The following is a 16,670-nucleotide window of genomic DNA, read 5'->3' on the forward strand; positions in this document are numbered from 1 at the left end:
ATACATGGGTAGTATTATTGGTTGCTTCTACAGTAGCGTTTTAGCACTTAACAGGAGTACGCGTCTTGGATTTCTGAGTTGCCCATGTTTATTGCATTCCAGTTTGCAGCACTGAGCAGGCTTGGGCATGCAAACTGCCTTCCTTTTAAATGGAGGGGGGCACATGCTCTTACTGCAAATGAGTGTTCAGGTTAGCACAACTCAGAGGAAAGCTCCAAAATGAACGTGATGTGAACATTTGAGAACCAACTGATTTGCTGTATAGATCTGCTCCTATGTTATGCAGCAAAGAATAGGCACTTCATTTTGCTAGCTAAGATAGGTTCCCAGGTTAGAGTGTGCTTCTTCATTTCAGTATTTGAGATTATTGCTGAATAATGGAATTAAATCAATTTTATGTCTGGGCTTCTCAAATAGTTTTGATAAATCTAAATCTACCCACTGCGGAAATAACTGACTGCCTGTCACTTCTGAAACACTGTGATTCCTTCGCTAGCGTTGTATAAACATATTTGAGAGCCTTACATTGTCTAGCTAATTGTTTTCTTAAGCAAGGTTGGATTGTACTTTTTAGTTTGAAGACAACGTTTTACAAAATGTTAATTCCTGGTGCAGAAATAGGTATTGCTGTATTGGGAACCATGGTAGACACATACCTCCATGTTAACTTCTGTTTATTTATTTACTAATTCTTAATAAATATCCTTTCAGTTTGTTTTATGTCCAAATAAAGCATGTAATCACTTGACAAATAAACATTGCACTCTCTAGGAGACAGTGATCAAACATCCTCATCTTTTCATATACATATATCTATATATATTGGGTGTTGGTTTTTTGTTTGTTTTGTTGTTTTTTTAAATCTACTCCTCTTATATGGGACATCTGAGTGGCATACACATTTAGTTTTAGTCTTTTTCAGTCCCAGTGCAACTGTGGGGTTTTTTTTAACTATACATCAATTTGTATTCTTCTTGTCGCTCTGATTTTATGGGTTTGTAACTTGATCATAAATACATGAAGTGAAGTTTAGTATTCAGAGTCTGAACCCTTAAATGGGATGCCTGTATGGACTAGTGAAAGCTGTCTCCTCACTCTGGGTAGTTTGTTGCCCCTGGGCATGTTGTGTTGCTCCTCATGGAACAACCACAGCAGGACTTTGAGAACTTCCAAAGAAGAAGAAGCCTCTGTGAGGTTCTGCTGCTGTTCTCCCCCTGCTCTTATGTGTATCACGTAAGACCAGCCAGGTATATGCAGCATGATCATCACTGCAGGAAAAAGGATTAAAGTTCTCCAAATCTTTTTTCTTTCTTATATATCTGTACAATTCAGGGAAGGTATATTCCTCTGAGCCTACTCTCCTCTCTCCCCCCCCTCCCCCATTTACTGTTGTCACCTGTTGATGCACAAAGGCGTGTATTTTCTTTGCCCTTCCCATTATCCACTTCTGCATAGTCAATAGCCAGACCACAATTAGGACTTTAACTAATCAAATGGACACTTGCTTGGAAAACAATCTGATTCTATGCACAATATATTAAAATGTGGCAATTTAAAACATGCATTATTTAAATACATTCCCTGCTTATCTCGTTAGGAGTTGTGCATGTACCCTAAAGAGCAAAATTTGGCACTGACAGCATATAGGTACGTGTGTCTGTGCGTGTATCATATATTTCTGTCTAACGAGTAACTGGCGTCGATATTTTCATGTAAAATATACACTAGAATATATTTGTCTGATTAACTCATAACTCATTGGAAAGAAAATCTTATTTATCTGTAATGTACTAAATATTATCATCTTCTTTGTTAATGGAAAAAATACTACAGTTTTCGTTTCAGGTCCTGTGCATAAGTATAGAGGTCTTTCAACAAATGTTGTTAAGAGTAGAAATCAGATTATTTTTTCCTAATTTAATTTAATTTTCATTTCTAATGCATCATTATCATTTCTATTGCACAAAATCAATGCATTAGGAAAAAATGTAACTACAGGTATACGTGAAAATTTGTGGAAGTAGGTGATTTAATTAGTATTTTGACTTTATGAATCTGACACTTGCAACGTTTCCATTTGTCGTTTTGTTTTAAAATCTTCTAGTGTGCACATATCTATAATATATCTATCCACAATCAACTTCTTTCTAAGTACACATTTTAGATGTAACTGTGAACTATCCTTGAACATTATTTAGACAGGATTTTTTTGGGGGGATATACACAGATATTGATAATGCCAAATGCCAAAAATCAGTGCTTTAAAAAGATTAACATACTGCATAGAAACTAAAGTATGAGTTGAGAAACATAAATGTAAGTAACCGAGCTACTTGTTGTTTGGAAATTACATCCAAACCATAAGTTGAATCATGACAACATATCTTACATGAAATATATGCCACTTATGTTAAGTCTTAAACAGCAAAATTTTCTTCTTCACAGAGGTACAAAATAAAATGTTCAAACCTTTTGTGACAAAAAGGAAATCATTCTTTTGAAAATCTCTCTAGTAAACTTTTTGCCAAGTGGAGCAGGATTCCTTCGGTGTGGATGTTGTTATTCTCTGATTTGCTTTCATTGATGAAGTTCAGTTAGAGCCCTGTCCTGAAGTGGAATCTCCTTTAAAGTTTGAAATCTCTTAAGACTCTATTGCAAACGTATGCGTAACTTGTTTTTGCATGAGTAGTTCCAGTCACCTCAGTGGACTCATTCTTGAAGACAATGTCTATGAACTATTAACCGGTGAAACCTTTAGACTATAAATATTTCAGTGCAATACTTTCTTCCTATTTATTTTGTACCTCACCAGGCACACTGATATTTAACCAAGTACCTATCAAGTTGATCTGCACAGCTTGTTAAAAGAGCTGCAGTGAGCTATTACTCGTCAACATGCCAGACTACTAGACTAATTGAAGACAATGTGCATTCGTGTCACAGCACCTGGGCATAAACCAACCTTACCAATATGATTCAATAACTCTGTGGAAATGTCTGATAATAACTGCATTATGACTTTCTGAATGGAAATGCAGAAGTTTGGGAGACAGAACAATGTATATACAGACAGTTGACTACACTCAAAGTAGGGGACATGCAGAGACTATGAAGGCCTTAAAATGCTTCAAACTATCTATACATAGTAAGAGAGGCGAAAATACCTTTCTTATTAGATGTCAAATTCCACTTTACAGGGGAGAGGGAGAATCTTATCCCAAGCTTCCTTATAGCCAGGGGAATCCTGACAAGAGTTCCCTAAACAACTTATAAACTTTGCAGGGTAGCTGACTAATTTAATTTATGGATGTCTTTCATAAACTACACTCTGGCCAGGTGACTTCTTGCTGTTTAGAATTTTCTAAATTTAAAATTTTGACATATTATGAATTTTGAGATCTCTAAATATGAATTAATGTCATAAGTCGAAAAAGTTAGAAACTGTGTTCTATATCTACCATATATATGCTATATACACTGAATATACACAGTGTATATTCAGTATTGGTAGACTTTAGGTTATTTATGACATGGCGCAAGGCATGTATGATGAACTCTCCGTAATAATATTTTTATTAAATGCTATGGATAATGTAATGGCTAGATAAGGTAATCACCCTTATTTTGTATCTTGTTTAGACAGTTTTGAGCAACATAGCCATTAACACATTACAATAGAGAAAAATAACTAATTATAGCTATTTCATAGCTGGTCCACGTTAAGACATTCAACTTACAGGAACAGTGTTGTTTAGACAGAACGTCTAAGTAAAATGATTTAATTGCAGCCTCAACAATCCCAACTAGTACATAGTTTGATGAAAGCAAATAGTAGTGATATAATTAAGTTCTACCAATTTCTGTAATCGGTGTTGTAAGTTATTTGTGTTACTTTAGAGAAAGAAGAAATAAAAAGGTAAATTAACTTAAGTTGATCGCAATATCTGTTTAAGAACTTGAGGTAATACATTTCGTATTCTGAATTCAAGGAAGCAGAAATATGCCTAACTAATGAAAACCAGAGACTAAATCAGTTAAACATCAAAGGAAATAATAATTACAAGCTGTTCTAAGCTAGGCTCAAACTCACTAGAATAGATAGCAGGGATGTATAAACACCTTCTTGCATTTGAGATAGCTTGCAAACCATTTATGGCCCTTTTTCAGGAAGTCTCTACACAAAGTGAGGTATACGTCTCTGTCCAAAACAAAGATACAAGCAGGGAGTATATGTTGGAAATACCTTGCTGGGTAATATACATAAGGATTTATATTTCTGTGAAAAATAACAGGAAAAGAACAGTGAATCTGGAAAAGAGGAAGCATCAAACACAGAAATAGAAAATCTGTTGGTGCATTTCTTAGAAAAAGTGAGGAGAAAGACAGCTTTCTCAGCCAAATTCTCACGATAAAACTGTTAGATAAGCAAAGAGACTGCCTTCTGTTCAAGTCTTCCTACATTTAAGGAATCAGATCTTTTGTCTGTAATGGTAAGGAGGAAGTATGAAGAATGAAAATCCAACATTGATGTTCTTTTCCTAATAAAAACAACCCAAGAAAACCTGTCTTGTCGAACACACAGATCAGAAAAAAGAAGAAACCAAGTTACGTTAATAAGCAGTAAAATAAATTTGAAAGGGTTATGGCAGATAGTGTGTCTCAGTTCCCAAAAAAGGTAAAAAAGAAGGAAGATCCATATGCGTCCTTGTCTGCCTATTTAAATAGGATTAATCACTGATGATATATGTACATGGTCAGAGCGTTAAGTGTCTGAAGTTCAGGAGAAAAATCCAGTATTATTACAATGTAAACTACTATAAAACCCATGTGGAACTTATTTCTAGGGTGTAAATTTAGGAAATATGCACACAGTGGGTTATAATGTTACATGAATCTAAAATGCTCCCAAATCCACTTAATTTAGTTACATACCTGAATTTCTTTACTTAGAAAATAACAAATAACAAAATTTTACTTATGTGAAACTTTCATTTCTTCCCTAAATTTTGTTTAATTGCTCTGAAAGTAGTAGCATTTCTCATGAGTTTTGGCACTTGGTTTTCTGTCCTTGACTGAAGCTAGGAAGGCAGAAAAATACCCTAAATAAACAGCAGAAGTTAACCCTTATAATCCAGATACATCTTCAAAGTTTAAACATTAGAAAAAAAATCCTAAATTTATTCATTTACTTTTTTTCCTGTCTACCCATGCACCATAGCTATTCTGAACATCTTAAAGCATCAACTGAAGCTTTAACCTAAACGTCACGTATTTCTGTGTGGAATATCTTGTTACCATTATGTGAGTGTGTGTTCTTTACAGTAAATCAAATCCTCGTGAGGATTAGGGTGCCATTAACTTCAGTGTCTAAAAATCAACCCTATAGCCAGTATAGATAGAGTCACCTCAAGAGAAGTGCTTATCCCATGCTCAAATAAGGGTCTAAGGTGGGCAGAGTAAAATGCTTGCTGGAGGTAACTCTCTCTCCATTTATTTGAAGTGGAGCCTAAGTAATAGGCCAGGTTGGACGCCTCACTTCCAGCTGACTAGAGACGAGATGAATTTCTGTACATACTGCATCTGGCAATAGCTCATTAAATACATGAACAATCCTCAGAGCAGGAATGGGAACCAGGTACCACTCTGCCAGATAAGCCTTGTTGAGCTGAACTGTGCTCTCTTCTATGGATCTGGTGCTGGTGTGTCCCGCGTTTTTCATGAACACTGCAGTCACTACTCTACTGAGCAGAAAGGACCATGGCAGAAGATCTGTCTTTCCAGTGTATGCAAACCCTGCTTGGAGTATAGTTTCCAAGTGCTGGGGACTCGAGCAGAGGAACCTCTGTTTCAGGGATTAAAGTACAGGCAGTGTTGGGAAACAGAATAGAAATCAGTGGTGTTATATACTGGCCCTCTTTACTCTGGACTGCGTTATTTTGCCACCTTTTAAAAATGTGAATGGCATGCTGAATATCCCATTTCCTTTGCATGCATCTGTGTTGCAGCACTCAGCATTGTGCGTTGTCTCTTCTGTCTGCTGGACGGCAGTAATTGGCAACCAGGCGCTTTGCTCCGTGTCTCAAGCAAGAACTCAATAGGTAATGGGAGCTGCTGCCTCACTGAGGGCCGCTGTGTGGTGTAGCTCATCGGTGCGCGAGGTGTTGATCTCTGGCGTTGGTGAGGTTGCAAATTCAACAAGGGCAAGCAACCCTGGCCAGTTTCCCCCAGTGGAAGCACCTGTTCCTGCAAATCCAGGACCTGCCTAAGGCAGGATGCAACTGAGAAGTTGCTTCTACTGATATAGTAGTTATGGGTTTGGTGATTCTTCTAGAAACTGTGGAACAGAGCACTCCATACTGTGATGTGTTACCACTAATCAGCAATATCTTACCTCTGTGGAGGCAGTGATTTCAGGGGGGTGGGTGAAGGAAAGTGTCACAGTTTTCCCACATTAATAAATCTCCGCTTCTTTTCTTTTACTTTAAGCAATGAGTTGTGGGTTTAGACACGCTGTAGAGGTGAGAAAAGGTGCTGAGGTACTCAGCGTGACAAAGTGATGGCACTGGTAATTTTCCTAACTCAGAAGCTAGATTTTGGATGAGTTTATGAGGACTGGGTTGGTATTCAATGCCTTTGTCCCATATTAGATACTGAAGATCGTGTGGCTTTGGCTCCTTATTTTTACTGCGCGTGCACGTTCACTGGAATGACGGGTAAATGGCACTTTGTCCTAGCCACTTAGTTAAATTGTGCATTGCATCCATGTAGGATCTGAAAGGCAAATGTTCATTTTATCAAGCTATTATAGATAGCACAGTTTTCCTAGTAAGAAAATGTGGGCTGGACAGTCATGATTTGATTATACTATTCAAAACGCCTTTTCCCCTCTTTTGCCCCACTGGCAGCAAATCTTTAGGGTGTATTCTTTTCCTCTAGATACCTTTATTACTCAGAAGGTGCTGCATTCAGCAGGAGCCTTATTCATACAAGTAGTCCCATCAGCCTGGGGGATGGAGTCCATAATTCATGACACAGTTTGGATCTTTTACAAATATAAATACAATTCCTTGTTGATGTGAAATACTGATTTTATTGTTATTAGGAAGTAGTAGGACCTTGAGAAATGGCTTGATAGTCTGATTTGGTTTTATATTTATAAAGCATGTGTATATGTTTTTGTGCTATATAGATCATAGTAGAAAAACAATTTCCTTTTATTTACAAGGCAGTTGAGATTGTCATTGTATTATACCTTTTGGTGCACAGACTGTTCATTTTCTTTCAAACGTTATTCATCGAAAGAGGATAATTATGGTGTATTTCACAGACTGCCAGAAGGAAAATGTATCTTTGAAAAGTTTCATTTCCCTTAAGTTGCTCATTTTCTATAGGAAGACAGAGCTATTAAGTAACATACCCATGACAAAGATTGATTAAAATGGCATAAAGGACTATCTTATCTCTAAGTACAGGGATTTACACGTATAACTCCTATGACATTAAATGCAGTAGGTGAAATTAACTCTAGCTATTGTATAAAAAAAGCCCCAGTAAATTGGTTTGTACGGAGAACAAGGTGAGGGTGGGAGGGATGGTGCGGTAAGTAGCGAGAGAGAAGTATTTTTTTAGGGTACATCTGCAATGTAGCATCCAAATAATCAAGCCGAGTTCTGCCTCAGTGGCATTAATGCAATATTCTGCTGGGACTCGCTTTGACGGCTCAGTGGTGGAAACATCACCTTGGTGATGTGTCTAAGCCTCTCCTACTCAGGCAGCTCCTTAGACCAGCTCAGGCTCCTCTACAGTGTTCAAGGTAAATTCAGGCTGTGCCTGTCTGACCTGGAACAAGGGATATGCCCTTATGTATACCTTGTGCAGCGCCTATGGGTGACCTCAGCACAGGTGTCTGCAGAAGGCTCATATGACCCGTTCAATGGTACTCCCGGTGCTTAAGTCTGCTTTGCTGGGAGCCCTTCGTGACTCTTGCACCTTATTAACCCAGGTAAATGGGTACTTACCTGTATGACAGACATTAGTTAAGATGCGGTAAATGATAAGGGATGTGACTGGAATATCCAGAGATTTTGATTTATTTTCTTTTTCCCCTACTTACTGCAGAATTAGTAAAAAATACCATTTTTCATTGTAGCAAAACTGACCTGCTTATCCAGGTTTTGGGTTTGTTTTGGTTTTGTGGGGTTTTTGTGTTTGGTTTTGGTGGGGGTTTTTTTGGTTTGTTTTTTGTTGTTTTTTTTTTAAATTCTCATTTCTAGTACTGAATGCAACAGTTTTGCTGGTATTTGTCTGTATAGCAGGAGAAAGATTTTGCTTTCATTTGAAAATACACCTTGCGGGTTGTAAAGCTCTATAATGATAAGCATTTTTTTTATCCATGACAGGAGAGGCTCAAATTTGCCTTTTCTGAACTCTTCCCTTCCTTGTTGGTCTTTGCTCTGACCGTAACCTTGCTGCTGTTTTTCAGCAGCTCATCCAGCACAGTGGCAACAGCTTGGCATGGTCAGTCTAGAACTGAGAGTTTGCTAATATAGCAGACAAGTAATTATTAGAATTCATTGTGCCACGCATCAAATGTGGGTATTTGTACAAGAGCAATAGCATAGGACATAACTCCTTTTTGGGGTAATTCCACTGAAATGATCATATTTCTATAAATGCATAATAAAGTACCGTAGCTTAGGGCAGAATTTCACACGTGCTAGATATCAAAATGTGGATTAGAAAAAATTAACAAGTTTCAGTTGAAAAAAAAAAAAAGTGAAAGAGAGTATCTGTGTGTGTATTTCAAAACAGATATGTTTAACTGACATTTTGGGTTTTGTATTCACATAAATATCTGCCTTTTCCTCAAGAATTCCATAACAAAGATGTGAATAAATTTTAAAACTTCTTTGTTGGATGTATCTTCTACATTGTATATTGATTTATGTACATATAGTTACATTTTTTAAAAAAAATTTTTACAGAAGCATACATTCTCATATTTTTGTAGGGCTTAATTTTTATTTTCTCCTGCTATACGGCATGAGTAACAATTATTGCAGAAGTGTTAAACCCATTTGAGAACAGAAAGTAGCCCCATCTTAGTTATAAAATAATCATTCCTATTATGGTACTTTGATACAGAGGTTTTCTTTAATTAACAAAGTGAAAACATCTGTTACTGTCTCAACATAGTTTTTGAGTTTCGAACCAGTTCTATAATTCATGTGTTTCTCTGCTTCTGAAGTTTTTCAGATATAAATTATTTGTAAATGTTACTTTTCTTCCAAAAGCTTACAGAAACTCAGCAATTAACTAACTACAACAGGTGTTTCCTTTCTTGGGGAAAGGAATGCATACGATTATTGTAATTTAGATTCCTGTGTGAGTTAAGGAATTGGCCTGTTATTAGAAAACATTGCAAGCACATGGAAAATGATAAAAATGAAGTAGAAAGGTTGGTTGAATTTAAGACCGAGACAGTTTTAACCCTTTCAGGCTCTTTTGCCATGTGAATGTCGTGGGTTATTGCCACCACACACACCCCTCCCCAGCCACCAAAATCCTAAATGTGACTTGCCATGTGCATATATGGTTTAAATTTACAGTAATATTTTCTGATGCCAAACATATGTTTTCATATTGCGACCTTTGTACAAGAAGCTGCAATAACCATTCTGCGATATTCAATTTGTTTAATGGCAGGCAAGTATTCCCTAGGAATGTCTGATAGCATATTACTCAGATTGTTTGCTCATTTAACCCTGCCCCAGGTGCCTGAATCTTTAGATTAAAGATACAGGAATAAAAATAGAATAGCCTAGCAGATCATTTTTGGCTGCTGTAACACATAATCATATCCTCTGATCCATTCTAGTTTTCTATTACTTGTTAATAGAAAATTTCAAGTTCCTTGAGTGTTTGCAAAAGGTGTCAGGTTGACGGCAATTTAATTTTGAGTAACAACAGGAAAGACAGCTTCAGTTAATGCACGCTTTAGTATTACTAATAAAAAATAAGTAAAATATTCTAAAAATATTGGTGATATGAAGAACCCAGGAAGACCACAGGTTGGATCTTCCTAATACACTTGCATTACTCACTGGAGGTAGAAGTGGAATTTACGGGAGAAAATTAGTGTTTGTGTATGAGACAGAGAGAGAGATGTGGGAAAAGAAGCGTATATTAAAGCAAAAAATGTCAGGTTCAGTCGGTTTTATTCAAAAAACCTGAATTTGTTCTGTTGAGGTGTTTTGGTTTTTTTTCCTCGCTCTGCAAAGGCTTGTGTTAACCAAAGCATTCAAATATGTGTAGCTATAAATATACATTGGAATCATGCAAGTATATTGCTAGTGCCTAATTGCTCTGCAAGGAGAGAATTTTATTTTCTTTTTTCATACTTGCTGTTATGATCAATTTAAAGGTTTTTTGGGGTTTTTTTTCTGTTTCTCCATTTGTTTTCTTCATATTAAGCACCCATGATCTGCTAGCAAATATACTATTAGCAGAAAACTGTGTAGCAAAAGCGTGTGTCCAACCACACCAACAAAAAGCGCTGTTTGGTAGTAGTGTTGTTTCAATCACATATTTACAAAGACCAAGTGTCAGCCTGATGATTTTGTGCACTTGTGCTGATGGGAACTCAAATTAAAGGATGTTCAGTTGGACCACGTCACCTCCGGGTCCCGCTCCATTTTTACCTGCTGCCGTTAAATCGTAGCCTCCCTCCTGACACTGTTAAGCATTGCCAGTAAACCACCAGGTTGTTTATAAGAGCACATTGTAAAGTAGGTTGTATTGGAAAGTATGAGCTGCCCAACAAATTAATGGCATTGTGAGGTGCTGCCTGCTGGGGTGAAAATAAATTGTAAGAAAATATAGGGAGACAGGTAATGGGCACTAGCTATGCTGCACAACACTTTTCAAACTGCTGCTGACTGTGTGCCAATAGATATGGCAATAACTGTCAACAAGATTTACAATACTTTCGCATTTACACAGTGAGAGTAGAAAGGTTGAAAGAGTTCTATAATTTTATTTAAAGTTTAGCACCAACTATTTTTGGACCTACTATTTCCAGGCAACAGGGTTACAAGCACACTGCTTATCTTTCATACGTGTCAGTGGGAGGGTTTTTTATTATCATCGGAAGTCCTTGAAAGTGGACATAAGAAAAATAGCAGCAAAGCAGAGGTATATACTTAATTGTAAAATCCAAATAGGTACGGAGTTGCCATTTATTGTATATGTTGTGATTTCTGATAGCACTAAATCGTGCTACCTATCTATAGCCCCAGTGGGTGGCTCCTGCAGGCAACACATTTTCTAGCTGTGCTTCTTTCCCTGATATCGAGAAGGCACAGCTTAAAGCTACTGTGTTGGCTTTGTTGTCCCCTTGTCAATGCATTCCATGCTGCAGAAGTCTGCAAGAGGCTAATTGAACAATTTTAAAGGTCCATTGTGCAAGGCTCAGGAGTTGTCCCATCATCCTCCTTATCAGTATTCAGACACGTCTTTACATTTACAATAACTTTTAATAGTTCTTAGCACTGCAGAGATGGCAAAATTATGGGTTTGAGATGAATTTGCTTTTTCTGGTTTGCACATCCTCAATGGAACTCGTAAAAACCTCCTCTGTGCGTTATTTTATAATGAAGGCTCTGGTTACTAGGTAAATAGCTTCTTTCCATCTTATCAGAAAGACTTGCTTATGTTTTTCAGGGGCTTCAGCTTCCAACCAGTAAGAAAGTTTCTTTAAAATATGGACTAGAGCAGCCATGAATTTGTAGTAAATCACAGATGATGTCTGTGTACCTTTTTTTTTTTTTTTGGAAAAGGGGTTGGGGGTATGTTTCATATACTACTGAGTACAGGAAAATAAGTTATATGGTTAAGAATTAGAACCCAGTAAATAAACTGAGGCTGACCAAACCATTCCTTGTATTGCTTTATATGAGCCGTATGAACAAATTGTCAGTTAGTGATTATTATTTATTTGTTCTGTGGTAACACGCGAAGGTCTCGGACACTAGACGCTTTATAAACACAGATCAAATGAACATTTTCTGCTTGAAGAATCACAGAACCAAAGGATAATTTAGGTTGGAAGGGACCTCTAAAGGTCATCTAGACCAACCCTCTCTGCTCAAAGCAGGTCTAATTAGATCAGGTTGCTCAGGGGCTTCTCTAGAACTTACACTCTAAAGAGTCTAAGAATTTATGATCTAAAGTTCATTTACTAAAATCTAAGGCTTTGGTTCTTGAATGTAAATTTAAATCGTCCAATCTCATACTGCACTTGTGTGACCCTGATTCACGCAGTCGCTATGTCATTTGTTTTATTTTCATCTTTCTTATTCACTCCGTCATAGACTTAGCTAACCCAACAGTCTCCTACTGCTCTCTTAGAAATAAGAGTTCTCTGCTGCGGACTTGCCCTCTGGAAAGGGCCTCAGTATACCCACCCATAGTATCTTCTAGAAGGCCTCCCCTCCATTTATCTGGACTCTAGATATACTTGAGAATATAATTTTCCTTCTAAAGTCTTTCCACTTCTCCTTATTGACCTATTTCATGTCTGTTTTAATTCCATTTTCATTTTGTTCTGAGAAAGTGGCTGAAAGTTTAGGATCTCTGCATTCCAAAAGGCTTAGAGACCTGTAAAAATAATGGCAATAATCTCCCTGGGGTGCAAAGCGTCTCATATTTAGGTGACCTTCTACAGGTAGCCAGAAGTTTCTCATGGGTGGCCATTTTCTCTAGTCTGTGTGGAAAAAAACTACTCATGACTCAAGTTTTTAAATGTATTCAGTTAAAAATATTCTTCGCCAGTTTGGGGATGTTTAGAACCATTACCTAAGAACTGATAAAATGGATGATTAAGTCTTTAGAGCATGAAAAAGTTATGTTAGTAAGAAACAATCAGCAATTTTTGTTATAACATCGGAAATCATATTAAGATGTAGACACTTTGAGAATTACTGAGTAAGACATAATCAGAAGACATTTAAAACATCAGAAAATAATTGCTGTATAATTAATTTGGGGGTGATGGAGTTGATTAATGTAGCTCTGTCTGAAGCAATTTGTGAAACTCGTTTTCTACAGGTGAAAATCTGTATGGTTAGTCTCATATGCATATATGACAATGCTTTTCAGCTGTAAAATTGCCACTGAATTATCAAAATGTATAGAGCTAGTTATTTAGATATCAATTTGTGAGGATATATATAATGTTTATTTTTAAATATTCTCAGCCTACAGGCCCTTTTCTGTAGTGAGGACCAAAGACGTAGTTTGAATATCACTGTGATGTAGTCACTCTGTTTATATATTTGTCCAGGTTCGTAAAACCTCGATGATTACCTAAGCTCTATCTGGGTGCAAATCCTAATAAGACAAGACAGCATACTACTATATTACTTTGCAGTAACTTGTATTTAAAAATATAACTTGTATTTTAAAGGAAGAGTCAATCTAATATTAACATAAAAAGTAAAGGAAATAATTCTAGGTCACAGAAGCCTACTGGAGAGGGAAGAAATCATGTACCTGCAATGTATATTTTTAAAAAAAAAAACATAAAATTACTCTGTTCTTTTGGGGTTTTCAAGTGTATGAATGATCTGCTTACATTGTATCAAAAGAACTATTTAAATATAAAGAATGAAGAGGTCACTTTGATCACACCTCTGTGAAATAATTTCTTCCTTCTTGAAGGAAAGAGCACGGAATACCAAATCTAATATTGCTTGCTGTGATAATAGTTTTAAAAGATGTGTATTTATAATGTTTGAAATTAATGCAATCTGCTGATTACTGTGTTTGATGGTGACCCATACTAAAGCGTTTCATTGTGTTGCTACAGGATTTTCTCAGAGTTATGATTCTTGTATATATGAAAAAGTCAGTTTACTAAAAATAAACAAACAAAAAAGATTACGGTACAGCATATGAAAACCCCAAATATTTTATCCCAACTAGAAAGAGTTGCGGCTATATTTCTTGCACTTTATTCCCCTCATACTTTAAATTATCGTTATAGAGAAAAGAAAATGCAGATGAATGACTGAGAAGGCTTTCTCACCCATGCATCTCTTTTGGCCCCAGTAGAACTCCTTGGAAAAGGAGTCTTTAACAGCTTCTGTGGACCCTCTCCTCTGAGCTGCTGAGGCCGGTTGCCAAGGTGTGTGTGACACAGAGTGTTGCTGGTCTTTCTTCAGACATGTTCTTACTACATCAGACATATTCTAAGCATGACATACATAACTGCGTTGGTCCAGTGGTAATTTTTAAATCACTTCCTCCTCACGTGAATGTACTTTTATGAAATATTGTCTGCTCTTCTAAAGTGTTTTAACGTGTTGTGTCTTTTATTCTATGTTGAATTATGAAGTAGTCGTATATCAGAAAACTCATGGCAATTTGTTGGCAGTACCAGATCACAAGGGCTTTGTCCATGTTTATCTAGTTAAGGTTTCATTCGGTTTGATGGAGCAGAGGTTTTGTGGGTGCGATAGCAATTCCTTATTTGAATGATTAGAGGTTCCAGGTCTTAATCAAGTTCATTTTGACATTAATTTGACTCGGCCAGAGTCAAAGGATATCACTGGTGTATACCTAGTACTATATTTACAAATTCTTTATCTTTGTCTTTCTGTATATCATATTTCTGAGTACGACTCTTATTTTTGTTATTTAAAAAAAAAAAGATATATTTTATTAAACTAATGGGGGAAAACTATGTTTAATGGCCTATTATCTGTTTAAAACATCCTCCAAAACTTTGTTAAGACTGCCTGTGCCAATTTGGTAGTATGTCTGTTTATTACTCCGGTGTTCAGAAGTTATTTCTTTAAAGGCTAACTAGAACATTTTATAAAATCTATTTTGAATAACTTTAAAAATGTGTTGAATAGTATGTCTTGTCAAAATCTGAAAAAAAAAAAATCCTCAAGTTGTCAGATGTTTCTTGAGGGTTATATCAAGGCTTTCGGTAGATTTGAGAGATAGGTAGTTAAAGAAAATTTCACTTGGCAGTTGGCTCATGGAAAAAGATCTGTTCTGCTGAGGAAATAAAAGGACTGTGTTAAAACAAAAGCTAATAGGAGAGAAGATGGCCTTTTAGCTTTAAAAGTGGAGGAACTACTTGCAACAACTTGAAAGAGAGAGTGACATTGTGACCAGTGAATTCAAAAAATCACTAGATTCCTTTCATTGTACATGCATTAAATATCTTTTGGTCTAGGCCACATGTTTGATTTTTTTTTTCCCCCCCTTTTTTTTTTTTTAAAGGATTTGGGGGTCTTCTTAACATATGTTCCATCATTATAGGAATCTGACAGATCTATGAAGTTTATGACAAGTCTTGCCAATGTGAGCTGCTAGATAATTGACAAAATGTTGCTAGATAATTGAAAAAGAAAAATCCATTTAACTAACATATATTACTTGTACAGCATGGTAGATGACACTGTTACATATCTAGGAACTGAAAAAAGTGGCAGAGCATGTGAAGTAGCATAGCTAGGCTATCTTGGCAGGAATAAGAAGTCAGATGAGTGTGTGTTTCTGCCCCTCATTAGAAAAAGCTTCATGCTGTGTGTTATGACCCCAAAAAGGCATTACGTACAGCTTGGACATTGCTGTTGTGATGGCTTTGCATGATGATAGCGGTGCTGCAAGATTTATGCTGTAAAGTATGTGTGTTTACATTGCTGTGTTTTGAATGTAATCTTGAAGGCTGCCCTAATCTGAAAAGTTAATTAAGCCAGTAAACAAAGTAAATCTCTTAATTCAGTGTTATGAAGCATATTTGTGCTTGTTGTGCATCAGCTGACAACCTCCCAACAAGTAGTTCATAAACACCTGTGCAGTCACAGCATACGTACTAACGAGTGTAGTAGCCTATCCTTGGTTGTCTAAAAACTTTTGTATGTAAACATTGTTTCCCAGCAGTCTGTATTGATGCATTCTTCTTAGTAATGTAGATTTTGTGCATTAAACCAACTGCATCTTGAGATCACCCATCTTCTCCTGTCAGTGGCTACTTTTCCTCTTCTTTGACTTCCCTGACCTCCCACAGCAGCTGTTCGTACAGTGATTATCATCCAGCGGAGCATGCTGCTGTAAAACAAGCTTGTATTTTAAAAATAGACCTGTTAATTTAGTGTATCCTTTCATTTCAAAGGAACAAATTTAAAATTTGGAGAGGAGGTTAAGAAAAAAAAAAGTTATGTTAAAGCAGTTGATTATTTTCTTGTAGTATTTATGTATCCCTATTTCACCCACCCATAACAAAATACTTTCTAATTGGCACGAGTTCAGCCTGCTCGGAATTGGTACATGAATACAGAACTGCATAGCTAATAGTTTCATTTAGAGGACCACACACAGTTGCTGCACATGTGAGGGAAGCAATCTGACAGATGTCCACATCCCCTGGTTCTAAGAATAATAATAACCCTCCAACCTAACAGAGTGCGAGCAGGAAAATCTCTCGGAGCACTGTCACCTTTTCCCCCCGCTGAGAACCAAGTACATTCCTGCAGCTTCTTACAGGATTTTTCCCTAGTCCAGGGATAGAAGATAAATATCTGAGTGGCATTTAATAAACTCCTCTTAGACGAGGAATTTAATTTGTGTGCCTTTATAATACAAAATATTGTCAC

The 16,670-nt window shown here is 36.6% G+C and overlaps 1 protein-coding gene across 4 annotated transcripts in view; it reads left to right on the plus strand.

Annotated features, from left to right (window-relative positions):
• DGKB (diacylglycerol kinase beta) overlaps window positions 1–16,670 on the plus strand; it is a 364,246-nt gene that overhangs the window by 283,964 nt on the left and 63,612 nt on the right. Inside the window, exon 23 of one of the 4 annotated variants that reach the window (XM_054192844.1) lies at window positions 14,045–14,254. The exons of the other annotated variants lie outside the window; for them this stretch is intronic. Within the exon in view, the coding sequence (XP_054048819.1) occupies window positions 14,045–14,064 (20 nt within the window). The 3' untranslated portion in view covers window positions 14,065–14,254. Of the gene's footprint in view, window positions 1–14,044; window positions 14,255–16,670 lie in introns of those variants that run through there. 4 annotated transcript variants of the gene reach the window in all.

Source organism: Rissa tridactyla, chromosome 2 (genome assembly GCF_028500815.1).
Source record: "Rissa tridactyla isolate bRisTri1 chromosome 2, bRisTri1.patW.cur.20221130, whole genome shotgun sequence".
NCBI lineage: Eukaryota > Metazoa > Chordata > Aves > Charadriiformes > Laridae > Rissa > Rissa tridactyla.